The following is a 27,084-nucleotide window of genomic DNA, read 5'->3' on the forward strand; positions in this document are numbered from 1 at the left end:
AGTACTTTTTTGCCTCGAATACCATTGAATCATGAAGCACGGAAATTATCAATGGAAGAGAGATAACTCTAAATCTGTTTACATAGTATCATCTGCCTCGCATTTAACAGAAGTACTTCAAACAGCTTTGAAATTGAAATTCCGGTACAAATAGGACAAATTGTATGGATAACAACTTCTTTATTGCCTGATTGCTACGTTTCGGTGCAGATTCTTGTACCGTTGTCAAGCAGGAATGATGGGCTCATGTACCCTCAAGGTTTGTTTATGTTTATAACATAAACAAACCTCGAGGGTACATGAACATAAACATAAGAGAGTTATAAACATAAACAAACTTCGAGGGTACATGAGCCCATGGTCCTCGAGGGACCAGTGGACAACTTATAAAGTACTCTTTCTGGAAAGCTATTAGTTTTTAGTGGAGTTCATTAAATAAAACTTCCTTGGGCCAACGTTTGAATGTGCTCTGTGTACACACCCACCACAATCACAGACCCCTTACCCCCTAAGTGCCTCCTTGTTACCCAGTTGGTGTCCTTTCAGTGCCCTGTGGTTGTCTCTTGTGGTCCCTTCAGCATCTCGGTTGCCCTCTTGGTGTTCCCATGTTGCCTCTTGTGGTCTTTTAAGTGCCACTTGTTGCCCTCTGTGTGTGCCCTCAGTGCCCCTTGTTGCACTCTTGTGATTCCCTCATTGTCTTTTGTTGCCCTCTTGTGGTCCCTCAGTGCCCCTTATTGCTTCTTGGTGTGTGCCAGGATACCCCGTTACCGTCTTGGCGTTCCAGAAGTGCCCCTTGTTGTCATTTGTGATCCCATCAGTGCCCCATGTTCTCTTGTGATCCCCTCAGTGCCCCATATTGCCCTCTTGGTGTCCTCTCAGTGCCCCTTATTGCCCACTCAGAGCCCTTGTTGCTCTCTTGAGGCCCCATCAGTGCTGCTTGTTGTTCTCCTGGTGTCCCTTTCTGCCTCTAGTGGTCTCCTCAGTGCCCCTTGTTGCATCTTGTAATCCCCTCAGTGCCACTTATTGCCTCTTGTGGTCTGATCAGTGCTACTTGTTGCCTCTTGTGGTCCCCGAATTGCCCTTTGCTCTGTTGTGGTCCCTTCACTGTCCCTTATTGCCCTCTTGATGTCCTCTCAGTGCTGCTTGATACACCCTCAGAGCCCTTGTTGCCCTCTAGGTGTGCCTTAAGATCCCTCTGTTGCCCCCCTGGTGTGTCCCAAGTGCCTCCTTGTTGCCCCCTCCAAGCCTCTTGTTACCCTCTGGTCTCATCAGTGCCCACTTACTGCCCTTTTGAGCGCCTCTCAGTATTCGTTATTGCCTCTCTCACTGTCCCCTTCAGTGTCCCTTATTGCCCTCTTTTAGTCACAACCCATGCTTGCCACAAAGGGCGACTAGGCTTGTTGTAAGAAGCGACAAACAGGATCAATCGGTTAGGCTCGCTGACTTGGTTGACACATGTCATCAGCTCCCAATGCACAGATCGATGCTCATGTTGTTGATCACTGGATTGTCCAGTCCAGACGTGATTATTTAAGCCATATAGCTGGAATATTGCTGAGTGGGGCTTAAAACTAAACTCACTCACTCACTCTTGTAGTCACCTTAGTGCTCCTAGTTGCCATCTTGGTGTCCCCTCAGTGTCCCCTGTTGCCCTTGTGGTGTGCTCTAAATACCCCTTTGTTGCCTCTTGGTGTCACCTCAGCCCTTGTTAACCTCTTGGTGTCACCTCAGTGACCCTTGTTAACCTCTTGTTGTCACCTCAGTGACCCTTGTTAACCTCTTGGTGTCACCTCAGTGACCCTTGTTATCCTCTTGGTGTCACCTCAGTGACCCTTGTTATCCTCTTGGTGTCACCTCAGTGACCCTTGTTACCCACTTGGTGTCCCCTAAGTGCCCTTTGTTGCCCTCATGGTGTCACCTCAGTGCCCCTTGTGTTCTCTTGGTGTCACACAGTGCCTCTTGTTGTCTCTGTTTCTGTTATAATTTCATGATTTTACAGAATGTTGCAAGAGGACAGCAGCGGCTTGTGTGCCATGTCCAGCTACTTGTCCGTCAAAAGTATAGCGGCCAGAGTGTCCGATCGCTGGCCACCTCCCTAACCAAGTCAGAGAAGACAGATGTAGTAGAGCCATCCTATGCATTATCAGACCAAGAGGCACTGTACAGGTAAGGATAACACATTATGAAACCAAGAGGTCCTGTGCAGGCAAGAATAACACATTACCTCTTCAAGATGTCCTGTACAGGTAAATAGTTAATCAGACCATAAGGTCATGTATGGGCAAGAATAACACATTACCTCTTCAAGATGTCCTGTACAGGTAAATAGTTAATCAGACCAAGAAGTCCTGTATGGGTAAGAATAACACATTACCAGACCAAGAGGCCCTGCAAAGGTGGGCATGACATGTTTGTACTCTTTCTATGTTTGGGATTGCATAAGTAGAAGTCCTAATTCCTTTTATTAACATAGATAAGCTGATCTCGTAGATCATTGACAGCTAAGATCAGTGTCAAGAAGGTAAGTTTGTACAGAAACCAAGCCGTGCGATGGGGTCTTAATGGCAGCCAACTCATACCACAAGACCACTGGCAGTTACTGTCTTGAATATATAACATATGTATGTATGGTGACAGTAGTGACTAACAAAAATTTTACTGACCCCTTAGCTCCCACATCCTGAAAGTGTTTGTACTAACAACAAAATAATAGCAATTGGGGCATTAATATCAGGGTGCTTATTTCCTTGTGTTTGCTTGTGCAGTATTACAAACAAAGGGAAGCAACATTGTTGTGGTTTTTGTGTGTGTGAATAGGAGAGCATAAAATGTTCAAAGATATGAAAACAGTAGAGTTGTATTTTGTTGATAGTGGCAGACTTTCAGGCAGTTGTAGCATGTATGACCAGTAGATAAACCAGCCCCTAAACCCTAACCCAACCAAGCCCAGTGGATGGTGTATCATCTACTTTGATTTGTACATTTATGGCTAGATTGTTGAACCCTAACCGAGCCAAGCCCAGTGGATGGTGTATCATCTACTTTGATTTGTACATTTATGGCTAGATTGTTGAACCCTAACCGAGCCAAGCCCAGTGGATGGTGTATCATCTACTTTGATTTGTACATTTATGGCTAGATTGTTGAACCCTAACCCAACCAAGCCCAGTGGATGGTGTATCATCTACTTTGATTTGTACGTTTATGGCTAGATTGTTGAACCCTAACCGAGCCAGACCCAGAGGATCGTGTATCATCTACTTTGATTTGTACATTTATGGCTAGATTCTTAAACCCTAACTGAGCCAGACCCAGTGGATGATGTACTTTGATTTGTACATTTATTGCTAGATTGTTGAACCCTAACCGAGCCAGACCCAGTGGATGGTGTATCATCTACTTTGATTTGTACATTTATGGCTAGATTGTTGAACCCTAACCGAGCCAAGCCCAGTGGATGGTGTATCATCTACTTTGATTTGTACGTTTATGGCTAGATTGTTGAACCCTAACCGAGCCAGACCCAGTGGATGGTGTATCATCTACTTTGATTTGTACATTTATGGCTAGATTGTTAAACCCTAACCGAGCCAAGCCCAGTGGATGGTGTATCATCTACTTTGATTTGTACGTTTATGGCTAGATTGTTGAACCCTAACCGAACCAAGCCCAGTGGATGGTGTATCATCTACTTTGATTTGTACATTTATGGCTAGATTGTTGAACCCTAACCGAGCCAAGCCCAGTGGATGGTGTATCATCTACTTTGATTTGTACGTTTATGGCTAGATTGTTGAACCCTAACCGAGCCAGACCCAGTGGATGTGTATCATCTACTTTGATTTGTACATTTATGGCTAGATTGTTAAACCCTAACCGAGCCAAGCCCAGTGGATGGTGTATCATCTACTTTGATTTGTACGTTTATGGCTAGATTGTTGAACCCTAACCGAACCAAGCCCAGTGGATGGTGTATCATCTACTTTGATTTGTACATTTATGGCTAGATTGTTGAACCCTAACCGAGCCAAGCCATGTGGATGGTGTATCATCTACTTTGATTTGTACATTTATGGCTAGATTGTTAAACCCTAACCGAGCCAAGCCCAGTGGATGGTGTATCATCTACTTTGATTTGTACGTTTATGGCTAGATTGTTGAACCCTAACCGAACCAAGCCCAGTGGATGGTGTATCATCTACTTTGATTTGTACATTTATGGCTAGATTGTTGAACCCTAACCGAGCCAAGCCATGTGGATGGTGTATCATCTACTTTGATTTGTACGTTTATGGCTAGATTGTTGAACCCCAACCGAGCCAAGCCCAGTGGATGGTGTATCATCTACTTTGATTTGTACATTTATGGCTAGATTGTTGAACCCTAACCGAGCCAAGCCCAGTGGATGGTGTATCATCTACTTTGATTTGTACATTTATGGCTAGATTGTTGAACCCTAACCGAGCCAAGCCCAGTGGATGGTGTATCATCTACTTTGATTTGTACGTTTATGGCTAGATTGTTGAACCCTAACCGAACCAAGCCCAGTGGATGGTGTATCATCTACTTTGATTTGTACATTTATGGCTAGATTGTTAAACCCTAACCGAGCCAAGCCCAGTGGATGGTGTATCATCTACTTTGATTTGTACATTTATGGCTAGATTGTTGAACCCTATCCGAGCCAAGCCCAGTGGATGGTGTATCATCTACTTTGATTTGTACATTTATGGCTAGATTGTTGAACCCTAACCCAACCAAGCCCAGTGGATGGTGTATCATCTACTTTGATTTGTACGTTTATGGCTAGATTGCTGAACCCTAGCCGAGCCAGACCCAGTGGATGGTGTATCATCTACTTTGATTTGTACGTTTATGGCTAGATTGTTGAACCCTAACCGAGCCAGACCCAGAGGATGGTGTATCATCTACTTTGATTTGTACATTTATGGCTAGATTGTTAAACCCTAACCGAGCCAGACTCAGTGGATGGTGTACTTTGATTTGTACATTTATGGCTAGATTGTTGAACCCTAACCGAGCCAGACCCAGTGGATGGTGTATCATCTACTTTGATTTGTACATTTATGGCTAGATTGTTGAACCCTAACCGAGCCAAGCCCAGTGGATGGTGTATCATCTACTTTGATTTGTACATTTATGGCTAGATTGTTGAACCCTAACCGAACCAAGCCCAGTGGATGGTGTTTTATGTACTTTGATTTGTACATTTATGGCTAGATTGTTAAACCCTAACCGAGCCAGGCCCAGTGGATGGTGTATCATCTACTTTGATTTGTACATTTGTGGCTAGATTCTTGAACCCTAACCGAGCCAAGCCCAGTGGATGGTGTATCATCTACTTTGAATTGTACATTTATGGCTAGATTGTTGAACCCTAACCGAACCAAGCCCAGTGGATGGTGTATCATCTACTTTGATTTGTACATTTATGGCTAGATTGTTGAACCCTAACCGAGCCAAGCCATGTGGATGGTGTATCATCTACTTTGATTTGTACGTTTTTGGCTAGATTGTTGAACCCTAACCGAGCCAGACCCAGTGGATGGTGTATCATCTACTTTGATTTGTACATTTATGGCTAGATTGTTAAACCCTAACCGAGCCAAGCCCAGTGGATGGTGTATCATCTACTTTGATTTGTACATTTATGGCTAGATTGCTGAACCCTAGCCGAGCCAGACCCAGTGGATGGTGTATCATCTACTTTGATTTGTACGTTTATGGCTAGATTGTTGAACCCTAACCGAGCCAGACCCAGAGGATGGTGTATCATCTACTTTGATTTGTACATTTATGGCTAGATTGTTAAACCCTAACCGAGCCAGACCCAGTGGATGGTGTACTTTGATTTGTACATTTATGGCTAGATTGTTGAACCCTAACCGAGCCAGACCCAGTGGATGGTGTATCATCTACTTTGATTTGTACATTTATGGCTAGATTGTTGAACCCTAACCGAACCAAGCCCAGTGGATGGTGTTTTATGTACTTTGATTTGTACATTTATGGCTATATTATTAAACCCTAACCGAGCCAGGCCCAGTGGATGGTGTATCATCTACTTTGATTTGTACATTTGTGGCTAGATTGTTGAACCCTAACCGAGCCAAGCCCAGTGGATGGTGTATCATCTACTTTGATTTGTACATTTATGGCTAGATTGTTGAACCCTAACCGAACCAAGCCCAGTGGATGGTGTATCATCTACTTTGATTTGTACATTTATGGCTAGATTGTTGAACCCTAACCGAACCAAGCCCAGTGGATGGTGTTTTATGTACTTTGATTTGTACATTTATGGCTATATTATTAAACCCTAACCGAGACAGGCCCAGTGGATGGTGTATCATCTACTTTGATTTGTACATTTGTGGCTAGATTGTTGAACCCTAACCGAGCCAAGCCCAGTGGATGGTGTATCATCTACTTTGATTTGTACATTTATGGCTAGATTGTTGAACCCTAACCGAACCAAGCCCAGTGGATGGTGTATCATCTACTTTGATTTGTACATTTATGGCTAGATTGTTGAACCCTAACCGAGCCAAGCCCAGTGGATGGTGTATCATCTACTTTGATTTGTACGTTTTTAGCTACATTGTTGAACCCTAACCGAGCCAGACCCAGTGGATGGTGTATCATCTACTTTGATTTGTACATTTATGGCTAGATTGTTGAACCCTAACCGAACCAAGCCCAGTGGATGGTGTATCATCTACTTTGATTTGTACATTTATGGCTAGATTGTTGAACCCTATCCGAACCAAGCCCAGTGGATGGTGTATCATCTACTTTGATTTGTACATTTATGGCTAGATTGTTGAACCCTAACCGAGCAAGGCCCAGTGGATGGTGTATCATCTACTTTGATTTGTACATTTATGGCTAGATTGTTGAACCCTAACCGAGCCAAGCCCAGTGGATGGTGTATCATCTACTTTGATTTGTACATTTATGGCTAGATTGTTGAACCCTAACCGAGCCAAGCCCAGTGGATGGTGTATCATCTACTTTGATTTGTACATTTATGGCTAGATTGTTGAACCCTAACCGAGCCAGACCCAGTGGATGGTGTATCATCTACTTTGATTTGTACATTTATGGCTAGATTGTTGAACCCTAACCGAGCCAAGCCCAGTGGATGGTGTATCATCTACTTTGATTTGTACATTTATGGCTAGATTGTTGAACCCTAACCGAGCCAAGCCGAGAGGATGGTGTATCATCTACTTTGATTTGTACATTTATGGCTAGATTGTTGAACCCTAACCGAACCAAGCCCAGTGGATGGTGTATCATCTACTTTGATTTGTACATTTATGGCTAGATTGTTGAACCCTAACCGAGCCAAGCCGAGAGGATGGTGTATCATCTACTTTGATTTGTACATTTATGGCTAGATTGTTGAACCCTAACCGAACCAAGCCCAGTGGATGGTGTATCATCTAGTTTGATTTGTACATTTATGGCTAGATTGTTGAACCCTAACCGAGCCAGACCCAGTGGATGGTGTATCATCTACTTTGATTTGTACATTTATGGCTAGATTGTTGAACCCTAACCGAGCCAAGCCCAGTGGATGGTGTTTTATCTACTTTGATTTGTACATTTATGGCTAGATTGTTGAACCCTAACCGAGCCAGACCCAGTGGATGGTGTATTATCTACTTTGATTTGTACATTTATGGCTAGATTGTTGAACCCTAACCGAGCCAGACCCAGTGGATGGTGTTTTATCTACTTTGATTTGTACATTTATGGCTAGATTGTTGAACCCTACCCGAGCCAAGCCCAGTGGATGGCGTTTTATCTACTTTGATTTGTACATTTATGGCTAGATAGTTGAACCCTAACCGAGCCAAGCCCAGTGGATGGTGTATCATCTAGTTTGATTTGTACATTTATGGCTAGATTGTTGAACCCTAACCGAGCCAAGCCCAGTGGATGGTGTTTCATCTACTTTGATTTGTACATTTATGGCTAGATTGTTGAACCCTAACCGATCCAAGCCCAGTGGATGGTGTATCATCTAGTTTGATTTGTACATTTATGGCTAGATTGTTGAACCCTAACCGAACCAAGCCCAGTGGATGGTGTTTTATCTACTTTGATTTGTACATTTATGGCTAGATTGTTAAACCCTAACCGAGCCAAGCCCAGTGGATGGTGTATCATCTACTTTGATTTGTACATTTATGGCTAGATTGTTGAACCCTAACCGAACCAGACCCAGTGGATGGTGTATCATCTACTTTGATTTGTACATTTATGGCTAGATTGTTGAACCCTAACCGAACCAAGCCCAGTGGATGGCGTTTTGTCTACTTTGATTTGTACATTTATGGCTAGATTGTTAAACCCTAACCAAGCCAGACCCAGTGGATGGCGTATTATCTACTTTGATTTGTACATTTATGGCTAGATTGTTGAACCCTAACCGAGCCAAGCCCAGTGCATGGCGTTTTATCTACTTTGATTTGTACATTTATGGCTAGATTGTTGAACCCTAACCGAGCCAAGCCCAGTGGATGGCGTGTTATCTACTTTGATTTGTACATTTATGGCTAGATTGTTGAACCCTAACCGAGCCAGACCTAGTGGATGGTGTATCATCTACTTTGATTTGTACATTTATGGCTAGATTGTTGAACCCTAACCGAGCCAAGCCCAGTGGATGGCGTTTTATCTACTTTGATTTGTACATTTATGGCTAGATTGTTGAACCCTAACCGAGCCAGACCCAGAGGATGGTGTATCATCTACTTTGATTTGTACATTTATGGCTAGATTGTTGAACCCTAACCGAGCCAAGCCCAGTGGATGGCGTTTTATCTACTTTGATTTGTACATTTATGGCTAGATTGTTGAACCCTAACCGAGCCAAGCCCAGTGGATGGCGTTTTATCTACTTTGATTTGTACATTTATGGCTAGATTGTTGAACCCTAACCGAGCCAAGCCCAGTGGATGGCGTTTTATCTACTTTGATTTGTACATTTATGGCTAGATTGTTGAACCCTAACCGAGCCAAGCCCAGTGGATGGCGTTTTATCTACTTTGATTTGTACATTTATGGCTAGATTGTTGAACCCTAACCGAGCCAAGCCCAGTGGATGGTGTATCATCTACTTTGATTTGTACATTTATGGCTAGATTGTTGAACCCTAACCGAGCCAAGCCCAGTGGATGGCGTTTTATCTACTTTGATTTGTACATTTATGGCTAGATTGTTGAACCCTAACCGAGCCAAGCCCAGTGGATGGCGTTTTATCTACTTTGATTTGTACATTTATGGCTAGATTGTTAAACCCTAACCGAGCCAAGCCCAGTGGATGGCGTTTTATCTACTTTGATTTGTACATTTATTGCTAGATTGTTGAACCCTAACCGAGCCAAGCCCAGTGGATGGCGTTTTATCTACTTTGATTTGTACATTTATGGCTAGATTGTTGAACCCTAACCGAGCCAAGCCCAGTGGATGGCGTTTTATCTACTTTGATTTGTACATTTATGGCTAGATTGTTGAACCCTAACCGAGCCAAGCCCAGTGGATGGTGTATCATCTACTTTGATTTGTACATTTATGGCTAGATTGTTGAACCCTAACCGAGCCAAGCCCAGTGGATGGTGTTTTATCTACTTTGATTTGTACATTTATGGCTAGATTGTTGAACCCTAACCGAACCAAGCCCAGTGGATGGTGTATCATCTACTTTGATTTGTACATTTATGGCTAGATTGTTAAACCCTACCCGAGCCAGACCCAGTGGATGGCGTGTTATCTACTTTGATTTGTACATTTATGGCTAGATTGTTAAACCCTAACTGAGCCAAGCCCAGTGGATGGCGTTTTATCTACTTTGATTTGTACATTTATGGCTAGATTGTTGAACCCTAACCGAGCCAAGCCCAGTGGATGGCGTTTTATCTACTTTGATTTGTACATTTATGGCTAGATTGTTGAACCCTAACCGAGCCAAGCCCAGTGGATGGCGTTTTATCTACTTTGATTTGTACATTTATGGCTAGATTGTTGAACCCTAACCGAGCCAAGCCCAGTGGATGGCGTTTTATCTACTTTGATTTGTACATTTATGGCTAGATTGTTGAACCCTAACCGAGCCAAGCCCAGTGGATCGTGTATCATCTACTTTGATTTGTACATTTATGGCTAGATTGTTGAACCCTAACCGAGCCAGACCCAGTGGATGGTGTTTTATCTACTTTGATTTGTACATTTATGGCTAGATTGTTAAACCCTAACCGAACCAAGCCCAGAGGATGGTGTATCATCTACTTTGATTTGTACATTTATGGCTAGATTGTTGAACCCTAACCGAACCAGACCCAGTGGATGGTGTATCATCTACTTTGATTTGTACATTTATGGCTAGATTGTTGAACCCTAACCGAGCCAGACCCAGAGGATGGTGTATCATCTACTTTGATTTGTACATTTATGGCTAGATTGTTGAACCCTAACCGAGCCAAGCCCAGTGGATGGCGTTTTATCTACTTTGATTTGTACATTTATGGCTAGATTGTTGAACCCTAACCGAGCCAAGCCCAGTGGATGGCGTTTTATCTACTTTGATTTGTACATTTATGGCTAGATTGTTGAACCCTAACCGAGCCAAGCCCAGTGGATGGCGTTTTATCTACTTTGATTTGTACATTTATGGCTAGATTGTTGAACCCTAACCGAGCCAAGCCCAGTGGATGGCGTTTTATCTACTTTGATTTGTACATTTATGGCTAGATTGTTGAACCCTAACCGAGCCAAGCCCAGTGGATGGTGTTTTATCTACTTTGATTTGTACATTTATGGCTAGATTGTTGAACCCTAACCGAGCCAAGCCCAGTGGATGGCGTTTTATCTACTTTGATTTGTACATTTATGGCTAGATTGTTGAACCCTAACCGAGCCAAGCCCAGTGGATGGTGTATCATCTACTTTGATTTGTACATTTATGGCTAGATTGTTGAACCCTAACCGAGCCAAGCCCAGTGGATGGTGTTTTATCTACTTTGATTTGTACATTTATGGCTAGATTGTTGAACCCTAACCGAACCAAGCCCAGTGGATGGTGTATCATCTACTTTGATTTGTACATTTATGGCTAGATTGTTAAACCCTACCCGAGCCAGACCCAGTGGATGGCGTGTTATCTACTTTGATTTGTACATTTATGGCTAGATTGTTAAACCCTAACTGAGCCAAGCCCAGTGGATGGCGTTTTATCTACTTTGATTTGTACATTTATGGCTAGATTGTTGAACCCTAACCGAGCCAAGCCCAGTGGATGGCGTTTTATCTACTTTGATTTGTACATTTATGGCTAGATTGTTGAACCCTAACCGAGCCAAGCCCAGTGGATGGCGTTTTATCTACTTTGATTTGTACATTTATGGCTAGATTGTTGAACCCTAACCGAGCCAAGCCCAGTGGATCGTGTATCATCTACTTTGATTTGTACATTTATGGCTAGATTGTTGAACCCTAACCGAGCCAGACCCAGTGGATGGTGTTTTATCTACTTTGATTTGTACATTTATGGCTAGATTGTTAAACCCTAACCGAACCAAGCCCAGAGGATGGTGTATCATCTACTTTGATTTGTACATTTATGGCTAGATTGTTGAACCCTAACCGAACCAGACCCAGTGGATGGTGTATCATCTACTTTGATTTGTACATTTATGGCTAGATTGTTGAACCCTAACCGAGCCAGACCCAGAGGATGGTGTATCATCTACTTTGATTTGTACATTTATGGCTAGATTGTTGAACCCTAACCGAGCCAAGCCCAGTGGATGGCGTTTTATCTACTTTGATTTGTACATTTATGGCTAGATTGTTGAACCCTAACCGAGCCAAGCCCAGTGGATGGCGTTTTATCTACTTTGATTTGTACATTTATGGCTAGATTGTTGAACCCTAACCGAGCCAAGCCCAGTGGATGGCGTTTTATCTACTTTGATTTGTACATTTATGGCTAGATTGTTGAACCCTAACCGAGCCAAGCCCAGTGGATGGCGTTTTATCTACTTTGATTTGTACATTTATGGCTAGATTCTTGAACCCTAACCGAGCCAAGCCCAGTGGATGGCTTTTTATCTACTTTGATTTGTACATTTATGGCTAGATTGTTGAACCCTAACCGAGCCAAGCCCAGTGGATGGCGTTTTATCTACTTTGATTTGTACATTTATGGCTAGATTGTTGAACCCTAACCGAGCCAAGCCCAGTGGATGGTGTATCATCTACTTTGATTTGTACATTTATGGCTAGATTGTTGAACCCTAACCGAGCCAAGCCCAGTGGATGGTGTATTATCTACTTTGATTTGTACATTTATGGCTAGATTGTTGAACCCTAACCGAACCAAGCCCAGTGGATGGTGTATCATCTACTTTGATTTGTACATTTATGGCTAGATTGTTAAACCCTACCCGAGCCAGACCCAGTGGATGGCGTGTTATCTACTTTGATTTGTACATTTATGGCTAGATTGTTAAACCCTAACCGAGCCAAGCCCAGTGGATGGCGTTTTATCTACTTTGATTTGTACATTTATGGCTAGATTGTTGAACCCTAACCGAGCCAAGCCCAGTGGATGGCGTTTTATCTACTTTGATTTGTACATTTATGGCTAGATTGTTGAACCCTAACCGAGCCAAGCCCAGTGGATGGCGTTTTATCTACTTTGATTTGTACATTTATGGCTAGATTGTTGAACCCTAACCGAGCCAAGCCCAGTGGATGGCGTTTTATCTACTTTGATTTGTACATTTATGGCTAGATTGTTGAACCCTAACCGAGCCAAGCCCAGTGGATGGTGTATCATCTACTTTGATTTGTACATTTATGGCTAGATTGTTGAACCCTAACCGAGCCAGACCCAGTGGATGGTGTTTTATCTACTTTGATTTGTACATTTATGGCTAGATTGTTGAACCCTAACCGAACCAAGCCCAGAGGATGGTGTATCATCTACTTTGATTTGTACATTTATGGCTAGATTGTTGAACCCTAACCGAACCAGACCCAGTGGATGGTGTATCATCTACTTTGATTTGTACATTTATGGCTAGATTGTTGAACCCTAACCGAGCCAGACCCAGTGGATGGTGTATCATCTACTTTGATTTGTACATTTATGGCTAGATTGTTGAACCCTAACCGAGCCAGACCCAGTGGATGGTGTATTATCTACTTTGATTTGTACATTTATGGCTAGATTGTTGAACCCTAACCGAGCCAAGCCCAGTGGATGGCGTTTTATCTACTTTGATTTGTACATTTATGGCTAGATTGTTGAACCCTAACCGAAGCAAGCCCAGTGGATGGTGTATCATCTACTTTGATTTGTACATTTATGGCTAGATTGTTGAACCCTAGCCGAGCCAGACCCAGAGGATGGTGTATCATCTACTTTGATTTGTACATTTATGGCTAGATTGTTGAACCCTAACCGAGCCAGACCCAGTGGATGGTGTATCATCTACTTTGATTTGTACATTTATGGCTAGATTGTTGAACCCTAACCGAGCCAGACCCAGTGGATGGTGTATCATCTACTTTGATTTGTACATTTATGGCTAGATTGTTGAACCCTACCCGAGCCAGACCCAGTAGATGGTGTATTATCTACTTTGATTTGTACATTTATGGCTAGATTGTTGAACCCTAACCGAGCCAGACCCAGTGGATGGTGTATTATCTACTTTGATTTGTACATTTATGGCTAGATTGTTGAACCCTAACCGAGCCAAGCCCAGTAGATGGTGTATCATCTACTTTGATTTGTACATTTATGGCTAGATTGTTGAACCCTAACCGAGCCAAGCCCAGTGGATGGTGTATTATCTACTTTGATTTGTACATTTATGGCTAGATTGTTGAACCCTAACCGAGCCAGACCCAGAGGATGGTGTATCATCTACTTTGATTTGTACATTTATGGCTAGATTGTTGAACCCTAACCGAGCCAGACCCAGTAGATGGTGTATTATCTACTTTGATTTGTACATTTATGGCTAGATTGTTGAACCCTAGCCGAGCCAGACCCAGTGGATGGTGTATCATCTACTTTGATTTGTACATTTATGGCTAGATTGTTGAACCCTAACCGAGCCAGACCCAGAGGATGGTGTATCATCTACTTTGATTTGTACATTTATGGCTAGATTGTTGAACCCTAACCGAGCCAAGCCCAGTGGATGGCGTTTTATCTACTTTGATTTGTACATTTATGGCTAGATTGTTGAACCCTAACCGAGCCAAGCCCAGTGGATGGCGTTTTATCTACTTTGATTTGTACATTTATGGCTAGATTGTTGAACCCTAACCGAGCCAAGCCCAGTGGATGGCGTTTTATCTACTTTGATTTGTACATTTATGGCTAGATTGTTGAACCCTAACCGAGCCAAGCCCAGTGGATGGCGTTTTATCTACTTTGATTTGTACATTTATGGCTAGATTGTTGAACCCTAACCGAGCCAAGCCCAGTGGATGGTGTTTTATCTACTTTGATTTGTACATTTATGGCTAGATTGTTGAACCCTAGCCGAGCCAAGCCCAGTGGATGGCGTTTTATCTACTTTGATTTGTACATTTATGGCTAGATTGTTGAACCCTAACCGAGCCAAGCCCAGTGGATGGTGTATCATCTACTTTGATTTGTACATTTATGGCTAGATTGTTGAACCCTAACCGAGCCAAGCCCAGTGGATGGTGTTTTATCTACTTTGATTTGTACATTTATGGCTAGATTGTTGAACCCTAACCGAACCAAGCCCAGTGGATGGTGTATCATCTACTTTGATTTGTACATTTATGGCTAGATTGTTAAACCCTACCCGAGCCAGACCCAGTGGATGGCGTGTTATCTACTTTGATTTGTACATTTATGGCTAGATTGTTAAACCCTAACTGAGCCAAGCCCAGTGGATGGCGTTTTATCTACTTTGATTTGTACATTTATGGCTAGATTGTTGAACCCTAACCGAGCCAAGCCCAGTGGATGGCGTTTTATCTACTTTGATTTGTACATTTATGGCTAGATTGTTGAACCCTAACCGAGCCAAGCCCAGTGGATGGCGTTTTATCTACTTTGATTTGTACATTTATGGCTAGATTGTTGAACCCTAACCGAGCCAAGCCCAGTGGATCGTGTATCATCTACTTTGATTTGTACATTTATGGCTAGATTGTTGAACCCTAACCGAGCCAGACCCAGTGGATGGTGTTTTATCTACTTTGATTTGTACATTTATGGCTAGATTGTTAAACCCTAACCGAACCAAGCCCAGAGGATGGTGTATCATCTACTTTGATTTGTACATTTATGGCTAGATTGTTGAACCCTAACCGAACCAGACCCAGTGGATGGTGTATCATCTACTTTGATTTGTACATTTATGGCTAGATTGTTGAACCCTAACCGAGCCAGACCCAGAGGATGGTGTATCATCTACTTTGATTTGTACATTTATGGCTAGATTGTTGAACCCTAACCGAGCCAAGCCCAGTGGATGGCGTTTTATCTACTTTGATTTGTACATTTATGGCTAGATTGTTGAACCCTAACCGAGCCAAGCCCAGTGGATGGCGTTTTATCTACTTTGATTTGTACATTTATGGCTAGATTGTTGAACCCTAACCGAGCCAAGCCCAGTGGATGGCGTTTTATCTACTTTGATTTGTACATTTATGGCTAGATTGTTGAACCCTAACCGAGCCAAGCCCAGTGGATGGCGTTTTATCTACTTTGATTTGTACATTTATGGCTAGATTGTTGAACCCTAACCGAGCCAAGCCCAGTGGATGGCTTTTTATCTACTTTGATTTGTACATTTATGGCTAGATTGTTGAACCCTAACCGAGCCAAGCCCAGTGGATGGCGTTTTATCTACTTTGATTTGTACATTTATGGCTAGATTGTTGAACCCTAACCGAGCCAAGCCCAGTGGATGGTGTATCATCTACTTTGATTTGTACATTTATGGCTAGATTGTTGAACCCTAACCGAGCCAAGCCCAGTGGATGGTGTATTATCTACTTTGATTTGTACATTTATGGCTAGATTGTTGAACCCTAACCGAACCAAGCCCAGTGGATGGTGTATCATCTACTTTGATTTGTACATTTATGGCTAGATTGTTAAACCCTACCCGAGCCAGACCCAGTGGATGGCGTGTTATCTACTTTGATTTGTACATTTATGGCTAGATTGTTAAACCCTAACCGAGCCAAGCCCAGTGGATGGCGTTTTATCTACTTTGATTTGTACATTTATGGCTAGATTGTTGAACCCTAACCGAGCTAAGCCCAGTGGATGGCGTTTTATCTACTTTGATTTGTACATTTATGGCTAGATTGTTGAACCCTAACCGAGCCAGACCCAGTGGATGGTGTATCATCTACTTTGATTTGTACATTTATGGCTAGATTGTTGAACCCTAACCGAGCCAGACCCAGTGGATGGTGTATTATCTACTTTGATTTGTACATTTATGGCTAGATTGTTGAACCCTAACCGAGCCAAGCCCAGTGGATGGCGTTTTATCTACTTTGATTTGTACATTTATGGCTAGATTGTTGAACCCTAACCGAAGCAAGCCCAGTGGATGGTGTATCATCTACTTTGATTTGTACATTTATGGCTAGATTGTTGAACCCTAGCCGAGCCAGACCCAGAGGATGGCGTTTTATCTACTTTGATTTGTACATTTATGGCTAGATTGTTGAACCCTAACCGAGCTAAGCCCAGTGGATGGCGTTTTATCTACTTTGATTTGTACATTTATGGCTAGATTGTTGAACCCTAACCGAGCCAGACCCAGTGGATGGTGTATCATCTACTTTGATTTGTACATTTATGGCTAGATTGTTGAACCCTAACCGAGCCAGACCCAGTGGATGGTGTATTATCTACTTTGATTTGTACATTTATGGCTAGATTGTTGAACCCTAACCGAGCCAAGCCCAGTGGATGGCGTTTTATCTACTTTGATTTGTACATTTATGGCTAGATTGTTGAACCCTAACCGAAGCAAGCCCAGTGGATGGTGTATCATCTACTTTGATTTGTACATTTATGGCTAGATTGTTGAACCCTAGCCGAGCCAGACCCAGAGGATGGTGTATCATCTACTTTGATTTGTACATTTATGGCTAGATTGTTGAACCCTAACCGAGCCAGACCCAGTGGATGGTGTATCATCTACTTTGATTTGTACATTTATGGCTAGATTGTTGAACCCTAACCGAGCCAGACCCAGTGGATGGTGTATCATCTACTTTGATTTGTACATTTATGGCTAGATTGTTGAACCCTACCCGAGCCAGACCCAGTAGATGGTGTATTATCTACTTTGATTTGTACATTTATGGCTAGATTGTTGAACCCTAACCGAGCCAGACCCAGTGGATGGTGTATTATCTACTTTGATTTGTACATTTATGGCTAGATTGTTGAACCCTAACCGAGCCAAGCCCAGTAGATGGTGTATCATCTACTTTGATTTGTACATTTATGGCTAGATTGTTGAACCCTAACCGAGCCAAGCCCAGTGGATGGTGTATTATCTACTTTGATTTGTACATTTATGGCTAGATTGTTGAACCCTAACCGAGCCAGACCCAGAGGATGGTGTATCATCTACTTTGATTTGTACATTTATGGCTAGATTGTTGAACCCTAACCGAGCCAGACCCAGTAGATGGTGTATTATCTACTTTGATTTGTACATTTATGGCTAGATTGTTGAACCCTAACCGAGCCAGACCCAGTGGATGGTGTATCATCTACTTTGATTTGTACATTTATGGCTAGATTGTTGAACCCTAACCGAGCCAGACCCAGAGGATGGTGTATCATCTACTTTGATTTGTACATTTATGGCTAGATTGTTGAACCCTAACCGAGCCAAGCCCAGTGGATGGCGTTTTATCTACTTTGATTTGTACATTTATGGCTAGATTGTTGAACCCTAACCGAGCCAAGCCCAGTGGATGGCGTTTTATCTACTTTGATTTGTACATTTATGGCTAGATTGTTGAACCCTAACCGAGCCAAGCCCAGTGGATGGCGTTTTATCTACTTTGATTTGTACATTTATGGCTAGATTGTTGAACCCTAACCGAGCCAAGCCCAGTGGATGGCGTTTTATCTACTTTGATTTGTACATTTATGGCTAGATTGTTGAACCCTAACCGAGCCAAGCCCAGTGGATGGTGTTTTATCTACTTTGATTTGTACATTTATGGCTAGATTGTTGAACCCTAGCCGAGCCAAGCCCAGTGGATGGCGTTTTATCTACTTTGATTTGTACATTTATGGCTAGATTGTTGAACCCTAACCGAGCCAAGCCCAGTGGATGGTGTATCATCTACTTTGATTTGTACATTTATGGCTAGATTGTTGAACCCTAACCGAGCCAAGCCCAGTGGATGGTGTTTTATCTACTTTGATTTGTACATTTATGGCTAGATTGTTGAACCCTAACCGAACCAAGCCCAGTGGATGGTGTATCATCTACTTTGATTTGTACATTTATGGCTAGATTGTTAAACCCTACCCGAGCCAGACCCAGTGGATGGCGTGTTATCTACTTTGATTTGTACATTTATGGCTAGATTGTTAAACCCTAACTGAGCCAAGCCCAGTGGATGGCGTTTTATCTACTTTGATTTGTACATTTATGGCTAGATTGTTGAACCCTAACCGAGCCAAGCCCAGTGGATGGCGTTTTATCTACTTTGATTTGTACATTTATGGCTAGATTGTTGAACCCTAACCGAGCCAAGCCCAGTGGATGGCGTTTTATCTACTTTGATTTGTACATTTATGGCTAGATTGTTGAACCCTAACCGAGCCAAGCCCAGTGGATCGTGTATCATCTACTTTGATTTGTACATTTATGGCTAGATTGTTGAACCCTAACCGAGCCAGACCCAGTGGATGGTGTTTTATCTACTTTGATTTGTACATTTATGGCTAGATTGTTAAACCCTAACCGAACCAAGCCCAGAGGATGGTGTATCATCTACTTTGATTTGTACATTTATGGCTAGATTGTTGAACCCTAACCGAACCAGACCCAGTGGATGGTGTATCATCTACTTTGATTTGTACATTTATGGCTAGATTGTTGAACCCTAACCGAGCCAGACCCAGAGGATGGTGTATCATCTACTTTGATTTGTACATTTATGGCTAGATTGTTGAACCCTAACCGAGCCAAGCCCAGTGGATGGCGTTTTATCTACTTTGATTTGTACATTTATGGCTAGATTGTTGAACCCGAACCGAGCCAAGCCCAGTGGATGGCGTTTTATCTACTTTGATTTGTACATTTATGGCTAGATTGTTGAACCCTAACCGAGCCAAGCCCAGTGGATGGCGTTTTATCTACTTTGATTTGTACATTTATGGCTAGATTGTTGAACCCTAACCGAGCCAAGCCCAGTGGATGGCGTTTTATCTACTTTGATTTGTACATTTATGGCTAGATTGTTGAACCCTAACCGAGCCAAGCCCAGTGGATGGCTTTTTATCTACTTTGATTTGTACATTTATGGCTAGATTGTTGAACCCTAACCGAGCCAAGCCCAGTGGATGGCGTTTTATCTACTTTGATTTGTACATTTATGGCTAGATTGTTGAACCCTAACCGAGCCAAGCCCAGTGGATGGTGTATCATCTACTTTGATTTGTACATTTATGGCTAGATTGTTGAACCCTAACCGAGCCAAGCCCAGTGGATGGTGTATTATCTACTTTGATTTGTACATTTATGGCTAGATTGTTGAACCCTAACCGAACCAAGCCCAGTGGATGGTGTATCATCTACTTTGATTTGTACATTTATGGCTAGATTGTTAAACCCTACCCGAGCCAGACCCAGTGGATGGCGTGTTATCTACTTTGATTTGTACATTTATGGCTAGATTGTTAAACCCTAACCGAGCCAAGCCCAGTGGATGGCGTTTTATCTACTTTGATTTGTACATTTATGGCTAGATTGTTGAACCCTAACCGAGCCAAGCCCAGTGGATGGCGTTTTATCTACTTTGATTTGTACATTTATGGCTAGATTGTTGAACCCTAACCGAGCCAAGCCCAGTGGATGGCGTTTTATCTACTTTGATTTGTACATTTATGGCTAGATTGTTGAACCCTAACCGAGCCAAGCCCAGTGGATGGCGTTTTATCTACTTTGATTTGTACATTTATGGCTAGATTGTTGAACCCTAACCGAGCCAAGCCCAGTGGATGGTGTATCATCTACTTTGATTTGTACATTTATGGCTAGATTGTTGAACCCTAACCGAGCCAGACCCAGTGGATGGTGTTTTATCTACTTTGATTTGTACATTTATGGCTAGATTGTTGAACCCTAACCGAACCAAGCCCAGAGGATGGTGTATCATCTACTTTGATTTGTACATTTATGGCTAGATTGTTGAACCCTAACCGAACCAGACCCAGTGGATGGTGTATCATCTACTTTGATTTGTACATTTATGGCTAGATTGTTGAACCCTAACCGAGCCAGACCCAGTGGATGGTGTATCATCTACTTTGATTTGTACATTTATGGCTAGATTGTTGAACCCTAACCGAGCCAGACCCAGTGGATGGTGTATTATCTACTTTGATTTGTACATTTATGGCTAGATTGTTGAACCCTAACCGAGCCAAGCCCAGTGGATGGCGTTTTATCTACTTTGATTTGTACATTTATGGCTAGATTGTTGAACCCTAACCGAAGCAAGCCCAGTGGATGGTGTATCATCTACTTTGATTTGTACATTTATGGCTAGATTGTTGAAACCTAGCCGAGCCAGACCCAGAGGATGGTGTATCATCTACTTTGATTTGTACATTTATGGCTAGATTGTTGAACCCTAACCGAGCCAGACCCAGTGGATGGTGTATCATCTACTTTGATTTGTACATTTATGGCTAGATTGTTGAACCCTAACCGAGCCAGACCCAGTGGATGGTGTATCATCTACTTTGATTTGTACATTTATGGCTAGATTGTTGAACCCTACCCGAGCCAGACCCAGTAGATGGTGTATTATCTACTTTGATTTGTACATTTATGGCTAGATTGTTGAACCCTAACCGAGCCAGACCCAGTGGATGGTGTATTATCTACTTTGATTTGTACATTTATGGCTAGATTGTTGAACCCTAACCGAGCCAAGCCCAGTAGATGGTGTATCATCTACTTTGATTTGTACATTTATGGCTAGATTGTTGAACCCTAACCGAGCCAAGCCCAGTGGATGGTGTATTATCTACTTTGATTTGTACATTTATGGCTAGATTGTTGAACCCTAACCGAGCCAGACCCAGAGGATGGTGTATCATCTACTTTGATTTGTACATTTATGGCTAGATTGTTGAACCCTAACCGAGCCAGACCCAGTAGATGGTGTATTATCTACTTTGATTTGTACATTTATGGCTAGATTGTTGAACCCTAACCGAGCCAGACCCAGTGGATGGTGTTTTATCTACTTTGATTTGTACATTTATGGCTAGATTGTTGAACCCTAACCGAGCCAAGCCCAGTGGATGGCGTATTATCTACTTTGATTTGTACATTTATGGCTAGATTGTTGAACCCTAACCGAGCCAGACCCAGTGGATGGTGTATTATCTACTTTGATTTGTACATTTATGGCTAGATTGTTGAACCCTAACCGAGCCAAGCCCAGTGGATGGCGTTTTATCTACTTTGATTTGTACATTTATGGCTAGATTGTTGAACCCTAACCGAAGCAAGCCCAGTGGATGGTGTATCATCTACTTTGATTTGTACATTTATGGCTAGATTGTTGAACCCTAGCCGAGCCAGACCCAGAGGATGGTGTATCATCTACTTTGATTTGTACATTTATGGCTAGATTGTTGAACCCTAACCGAGCCAGACCCAGTGGATGGTGTATCATCTACTTTGATTTGTACATTTATGGCTAGATTGTTGAACCCTAACCGAGCCAGACCCAGTAGATGGTGTATTATCTACTTTGATTTGTACATTTATGGCTAGATTGTTGAACCCTAACCGAGCCAGACCCAGTGGATGGTGTATTATCTACTTTGATTTGTACATTTATGGCTAGATTGTTGAACCCTAACCGAGCCAAGCCCAGTAGATGGTGTATCATCTACTTTGATTTGTACATTTATGGCTAGATTGTTGAACCCTAACCGAGCCAAGCCCAGTGGATGGTGTATTATCTACTTTGATTTGTACATTTATGGCTAGATTGTTGAACCCTAACCGAGCCAGACCCAGAGGATGGTGTATCATCTACTTTGATTTGTACATTTATGGCTAGATTGTTGAACCCTAACCGAGCCAGACCCAGTAGATGGTGTATTATCTACTTTGATTTGTACATTTATGGCTAGATTGTTGAACCCTAACCGAGCCAGACCCAGTGGATGGTGTTTTATCTACTTTGATTTGTACATTTATGGCTAGATTGTTGAACCCTAACCGAGCCAGACCCAGTAGATGGTGTATTATCTACTTTGATTTGTACATTTATGGCTAGATTGTTGAACCCTAACCGAGCCAGACCCAGTGGATGGTGTTTTATCTACTTTGATTTGTACATTTATGGCTAGATTGTTGAACCCTAACCGAACCAAGCCCAGTGGATGGTGTATCATCTACTTTGATTTGTACATTTATGGCTAGATTGTTGAACCCTAACCGAACCAAGCCCAGTGGATGGTGTATCATCTACTTTGATTTGTACATTTATGGCTAGATTGTTGAACCCTAACCGAGCCAAGCCCAGTGGATGGTGTATCATCTAGTTTAATTTGTACATTTATGGCTAGATTGTTGAACCCTAACCGAGCCAAGCCCAGTGGATGGCGTATTATCTACTTTGATTTGTACATTTATGGCTAGATTGTTGAACCCTAACCGAACCAAGCCCAGTGGATGGTGTATCATCTACTTTGATTTGTACATTTATGGCTAGATTGTTGAACCCTAACCGAGCCAAGCCCAGTGGATGGTGTATCATCTACTTTGATTTGTACATTTATGGCTAGATTGTTGAATCCAAATCGAGCCAAGCCCAGTGGATGGTGTATCATCTACTTTGATTTGTACATTTATGGCTAGATTGTTGAACCCTAACCGAGCCAAGCCCAGTGGATGGCGTTTTATCTACTTTGATTTGTACATTTATGGCTAGATTGTTGAACCCTAACCGAGCCAAGCCCAGTGGATGGTGTATCATCTACTTTGATTTGTACATTTATGGCTAGATTGTTGAACCCTAACCGAGCCAAGCCCAGTGGATGGTGTATCATCTACTTTGATTTGTACATTTATGGCTAGATTGTTGAACCCTAACCGAGCCAGACCCAGTGGATGGTGTTTTATCTACTTTGATTTGTACATTTATGGCTAGATTGTTGAACCCTAACCGAGCCAAGCCCAGTGGATGGCGTTTTATCTACTTTGATTTGTACATTTATGGCTAGATTGTTGAACCCTAACCGAACCAAGCCCAGTGGATGGTGTATCATCTACTTTGATTTGTACATTTATGGCTAGATTGTTGAACCCTAACCGAGCCAAGCCCAGTGGATGGCGTTTTATCTACTTTGATTTGTACATTTATGGCTAGATTGTTGAACCCTAACCGAGCCAAGCCCAGTGGATGGTGTATCATCTACTTTGATTTGTACATTTATGGCTAGATTGTTGAACCCTAACCGAGCCAAGCCCAGTGGATGGTGTATCATCTACTTTGATTTGTACATTTATGGCTAGATTGTTGAACCCTAACCGAGCCAGACCCAGAGGATGGTGTATCATCTACTTTGATTTGTACATTTATGGCTAGATTGTTGAACCCTAACCGAGCCAGACCCAGAGGATTGTGTATCATCTACTTTGATTTGTACATTTATGGCTAGATTGTTGAACCCTAACCGAGCCAGACCCAGATTATGGTGTATCATCTACTTTGATTTGTACATTTATGGCTAGATTGTTGAACCCTAACCGAGCCAAGCCCAGTGGATGGTGTATCATCTACTTTGATTTGTACATTTATGGCTAGATTGTTGAACCCTAACCGAGCCAAGCCCAGTGGATGGTGTATTATCTACTTTGATTTGTACATTTATGGCTAGATTGTTGAACCCTAACCGAGCCAAGCCCAGTAGATGGTGTATTATCTACTTTGATTTGTACATTTATGGCTAGATTGTTGAACCCTAACCGAGCCAGACCCAGTGGATGGTGTTTTATCTACTTTGATTTGTACATTTATGGCTAGATTGTTGAACCCTAACCGAGCCAGACCCAGAGGATGGTGTATCATCTACTTTGATTTGTACATTTATGGCTAGATTGTTGAACCCTAACCGAGCCAGACCCAGAGGATGGTGTATCATCTACTTTGATTTGTACATTTATGGCTAGATTGTTGAACCCTAACCGAGCCAGACCCAGAGGATGGTGTATCATCTACTTTGATTTGTACATTTATGGCTAGATTGTTGAACCCTAACCAAGCCAAGCCCAGAGGATGGTGTATCATCTACTTTGATTTGTACATTTATGGCTAGATTGTTGAACCCTAACCGAGCCAGACCCAGTGGATGGTGTATCATCTACTTTGATTTGTACATTTATGGCTAGATTGTTGAACCCTAACCGAGCCAAGCCCAGTGGATGGTGTATCATCTACTTTGATTTGTACATTTATGGCTAGATTGTTGAACCCTAACCGAGCCAAGCCCAGAGGATGGCGTTTTATCTACTTTGATTTGTACATTTATGGCTAGATTGTTGAACCCTAACCGAGCCAAGCCCAGAGGATGGCGTTTTATCTACTTTGATTTGTACATTTATGGCTAGATTGTTGAACCCTAACCGAGCCAAGCCCAGAGGATGGTGTATCATCTACTTTGATTTGTACATTTATGGCTAGATTGTTGAACCCTAACCGAGCCAAGCCCAGTGGATGGTGTATCATCTACTTTGATTTGTACATTTATGGCTAGATTGTTAAACCCTAACCGAGCCAAGCCCAGTGGATGGTGTATTATCTACTTTGATTTGTACATTTATGGCTAGATTGTTGAACCCTAACCGAGCCAAGCCCAGAGGATGGTGTATCATCTACTTTGATTTGTACATTTATGGCTAGATTGTTAAACCCTACCCGAGCCAAGCCCAGTGGATGGTGTATTATCTACTTTGATTTGTACATTTATGGCTAGATTGTTGAACCCTAACCGAGCCAAGCCCAGAGGATGGTGTATCATCTACTTTGATTTGTACATTTATGGCTAGATTGTTGAACCCTAACCGAGCCAAGCCCAGTGGATGGTGTATTATCTACTTTGATTTGTACATTTATGGCTAGATTGTTGAACCCTAACCGAGCCAAGCCCAGTGGATGGCGTATTATCTACTTTGATTTGTACATTTATGGCTAGATTGTTGAACCCTAACCGAGCCAGACCCAGTGGATGGTGTATTATCTACTTTGATTTGTACATTTATGGCTAGATTGTTGAACCCTAACCGAGCCAAGCCCAGTGGATGGCGTTTTATCTACTTTGATTTGTACATTTATGGCTAGATTGTTGAACCCTAACCGAAGCAAGCCCAGTGGATGGTGTATCATCTACTTTGATTTGTACATTTATGGCTAGATTGTTGAACCCTAGCCGAGCCAGACCCAGAGGATGGTGTATCATCTACTTTGATTTGTACATTTATGGCTAGATTGTTGAACCCTAACCGAGCCAGACCCAGTGGATGGTGTATCATCTACTTTGATTTGTACATTTATGGCTAGATTGTTGAACCCTAACCGAGCCAGACCCAGTAGATGGTGTATTATCTACTTTGATTTGTACATTTATGGCTAGATTGTTGAACCCTAACCGAGCCAGACCCAGTGGATGGTGTATTATCTACTTTGATTTGTACATTTATGGCTAGATTGTTGAACCCTAACCGAGCCAAGCCCAGTAGATGGTGTATCATCTACTTTGATTTGTACATTTATGGCTAGATTGTTGAACCCTAACCGAGCCAAGCCCAGTGGATGGTGTATTATCTACTTTGATTTGTACATTTATGGCTAGATTGTTGAACCCTAACCGAGCCAGACCCAGAGGATGGTGTATCATCTACTTTGATTTGTACATTTATGGCTAGATTGTTGAACCCTAACCGAGCCAGACCCAGTAGATGGTGTATTATCTACTTTGATTTGTACATTTATGGCTAGATTGTTGAACCCTAACCGAGCCAGACCCAGTGGATGGTGTTTTATCTACTTTGATTTGTACATTTATGGCTAGATTGTTGAACCCTAACCGAGCCAGACCCAGTAGATGGTGTATTATCTACTTTGATTTGTACATTTATGGCTAGATTGTTGAACCCTAACCGAGCCAGACCCAGTGGATGGTGTTTTATCTACTTTGATTTGTACATTTATGGCTAGATTGTTGAACCCTAACCGAACCAAGCCCAGTGGATGGTGTATCATCTACTTTGATTTGTACATTTATGGCTAGATTGTTGAACCCTAACCGAACCAAGCCCAGTGGATGGTGTATCATCTACTTTGATTTGTACATTTATGGCTAGATTGTTGAACCCTAACCGAGCCAAGCCCAGTGGATGGTGTATCATCTAGTTTAATTTGTACATTTATGGCTAGATTGTTGAACCCTAACCGAGCCAAGCCCAGTGGATGGCGTTTTATCTACTTTGATTTGTACATTTATGGCTAGATTGTTGAACCCTAACCGAACCAAGCCCAGTGGATGGTGTATCATCTACTTTGATTTGTACATTTATGGCTAGATTGTTGAACCCTAACCGAGCCAAGCCCAGTGGATGGTGTATCATCTACTTTGATTTGTACATTTATGGCTAGATTGTTGAATCCAAATCGAGCCAAGCCCAGTGGATGGTGTATCATCTACTTTGATTTGTACATTTATGGCTAGATTGTTGAACCCTAACCGAGCCA

General features: G+C 42.3%; 1 protein-coding gene across 1 annotated transcript in view; it reads left to right on the forward strand.

Annotated features, from left to right (window-relative positions):
• The window catches only part of LOC137258027 (transmembrane protein 143-like), a 41,390-nt gene that overhangs the window by 1,599 nt on the left and 12,707 nt on the right, over positions 1 to 27,084 (forward strand). Inside the window, exon 2 of the mRNA XM_067795563.1 lies at positions 2,000 to 2,166. Within this exon, the coding sequence (XP_067651664.1) occupies positions 2,000 to 2,166 (167 nt within the window). The remainder of the gene's footprint in view (positions 1 to 1,999; positions 2,167 to 27,084) is intronic.

This window comes from Haliotis asinina, chromosome 12 (genome assembly GCF_037392515.1).
Source record: "Haliotis asinina isolate JCU_RB_2024 chromosome 12, JCU_Hal_asi_v2, whole genome shotgun sequence".
Classification (NCBI taxonomy): domain Eukaryota; kingdom Metazoa; phylum Mollusca; class Gastropoda; order Lepetellida; family Haliotidae; genus Haliotis; species Haliotis asinina.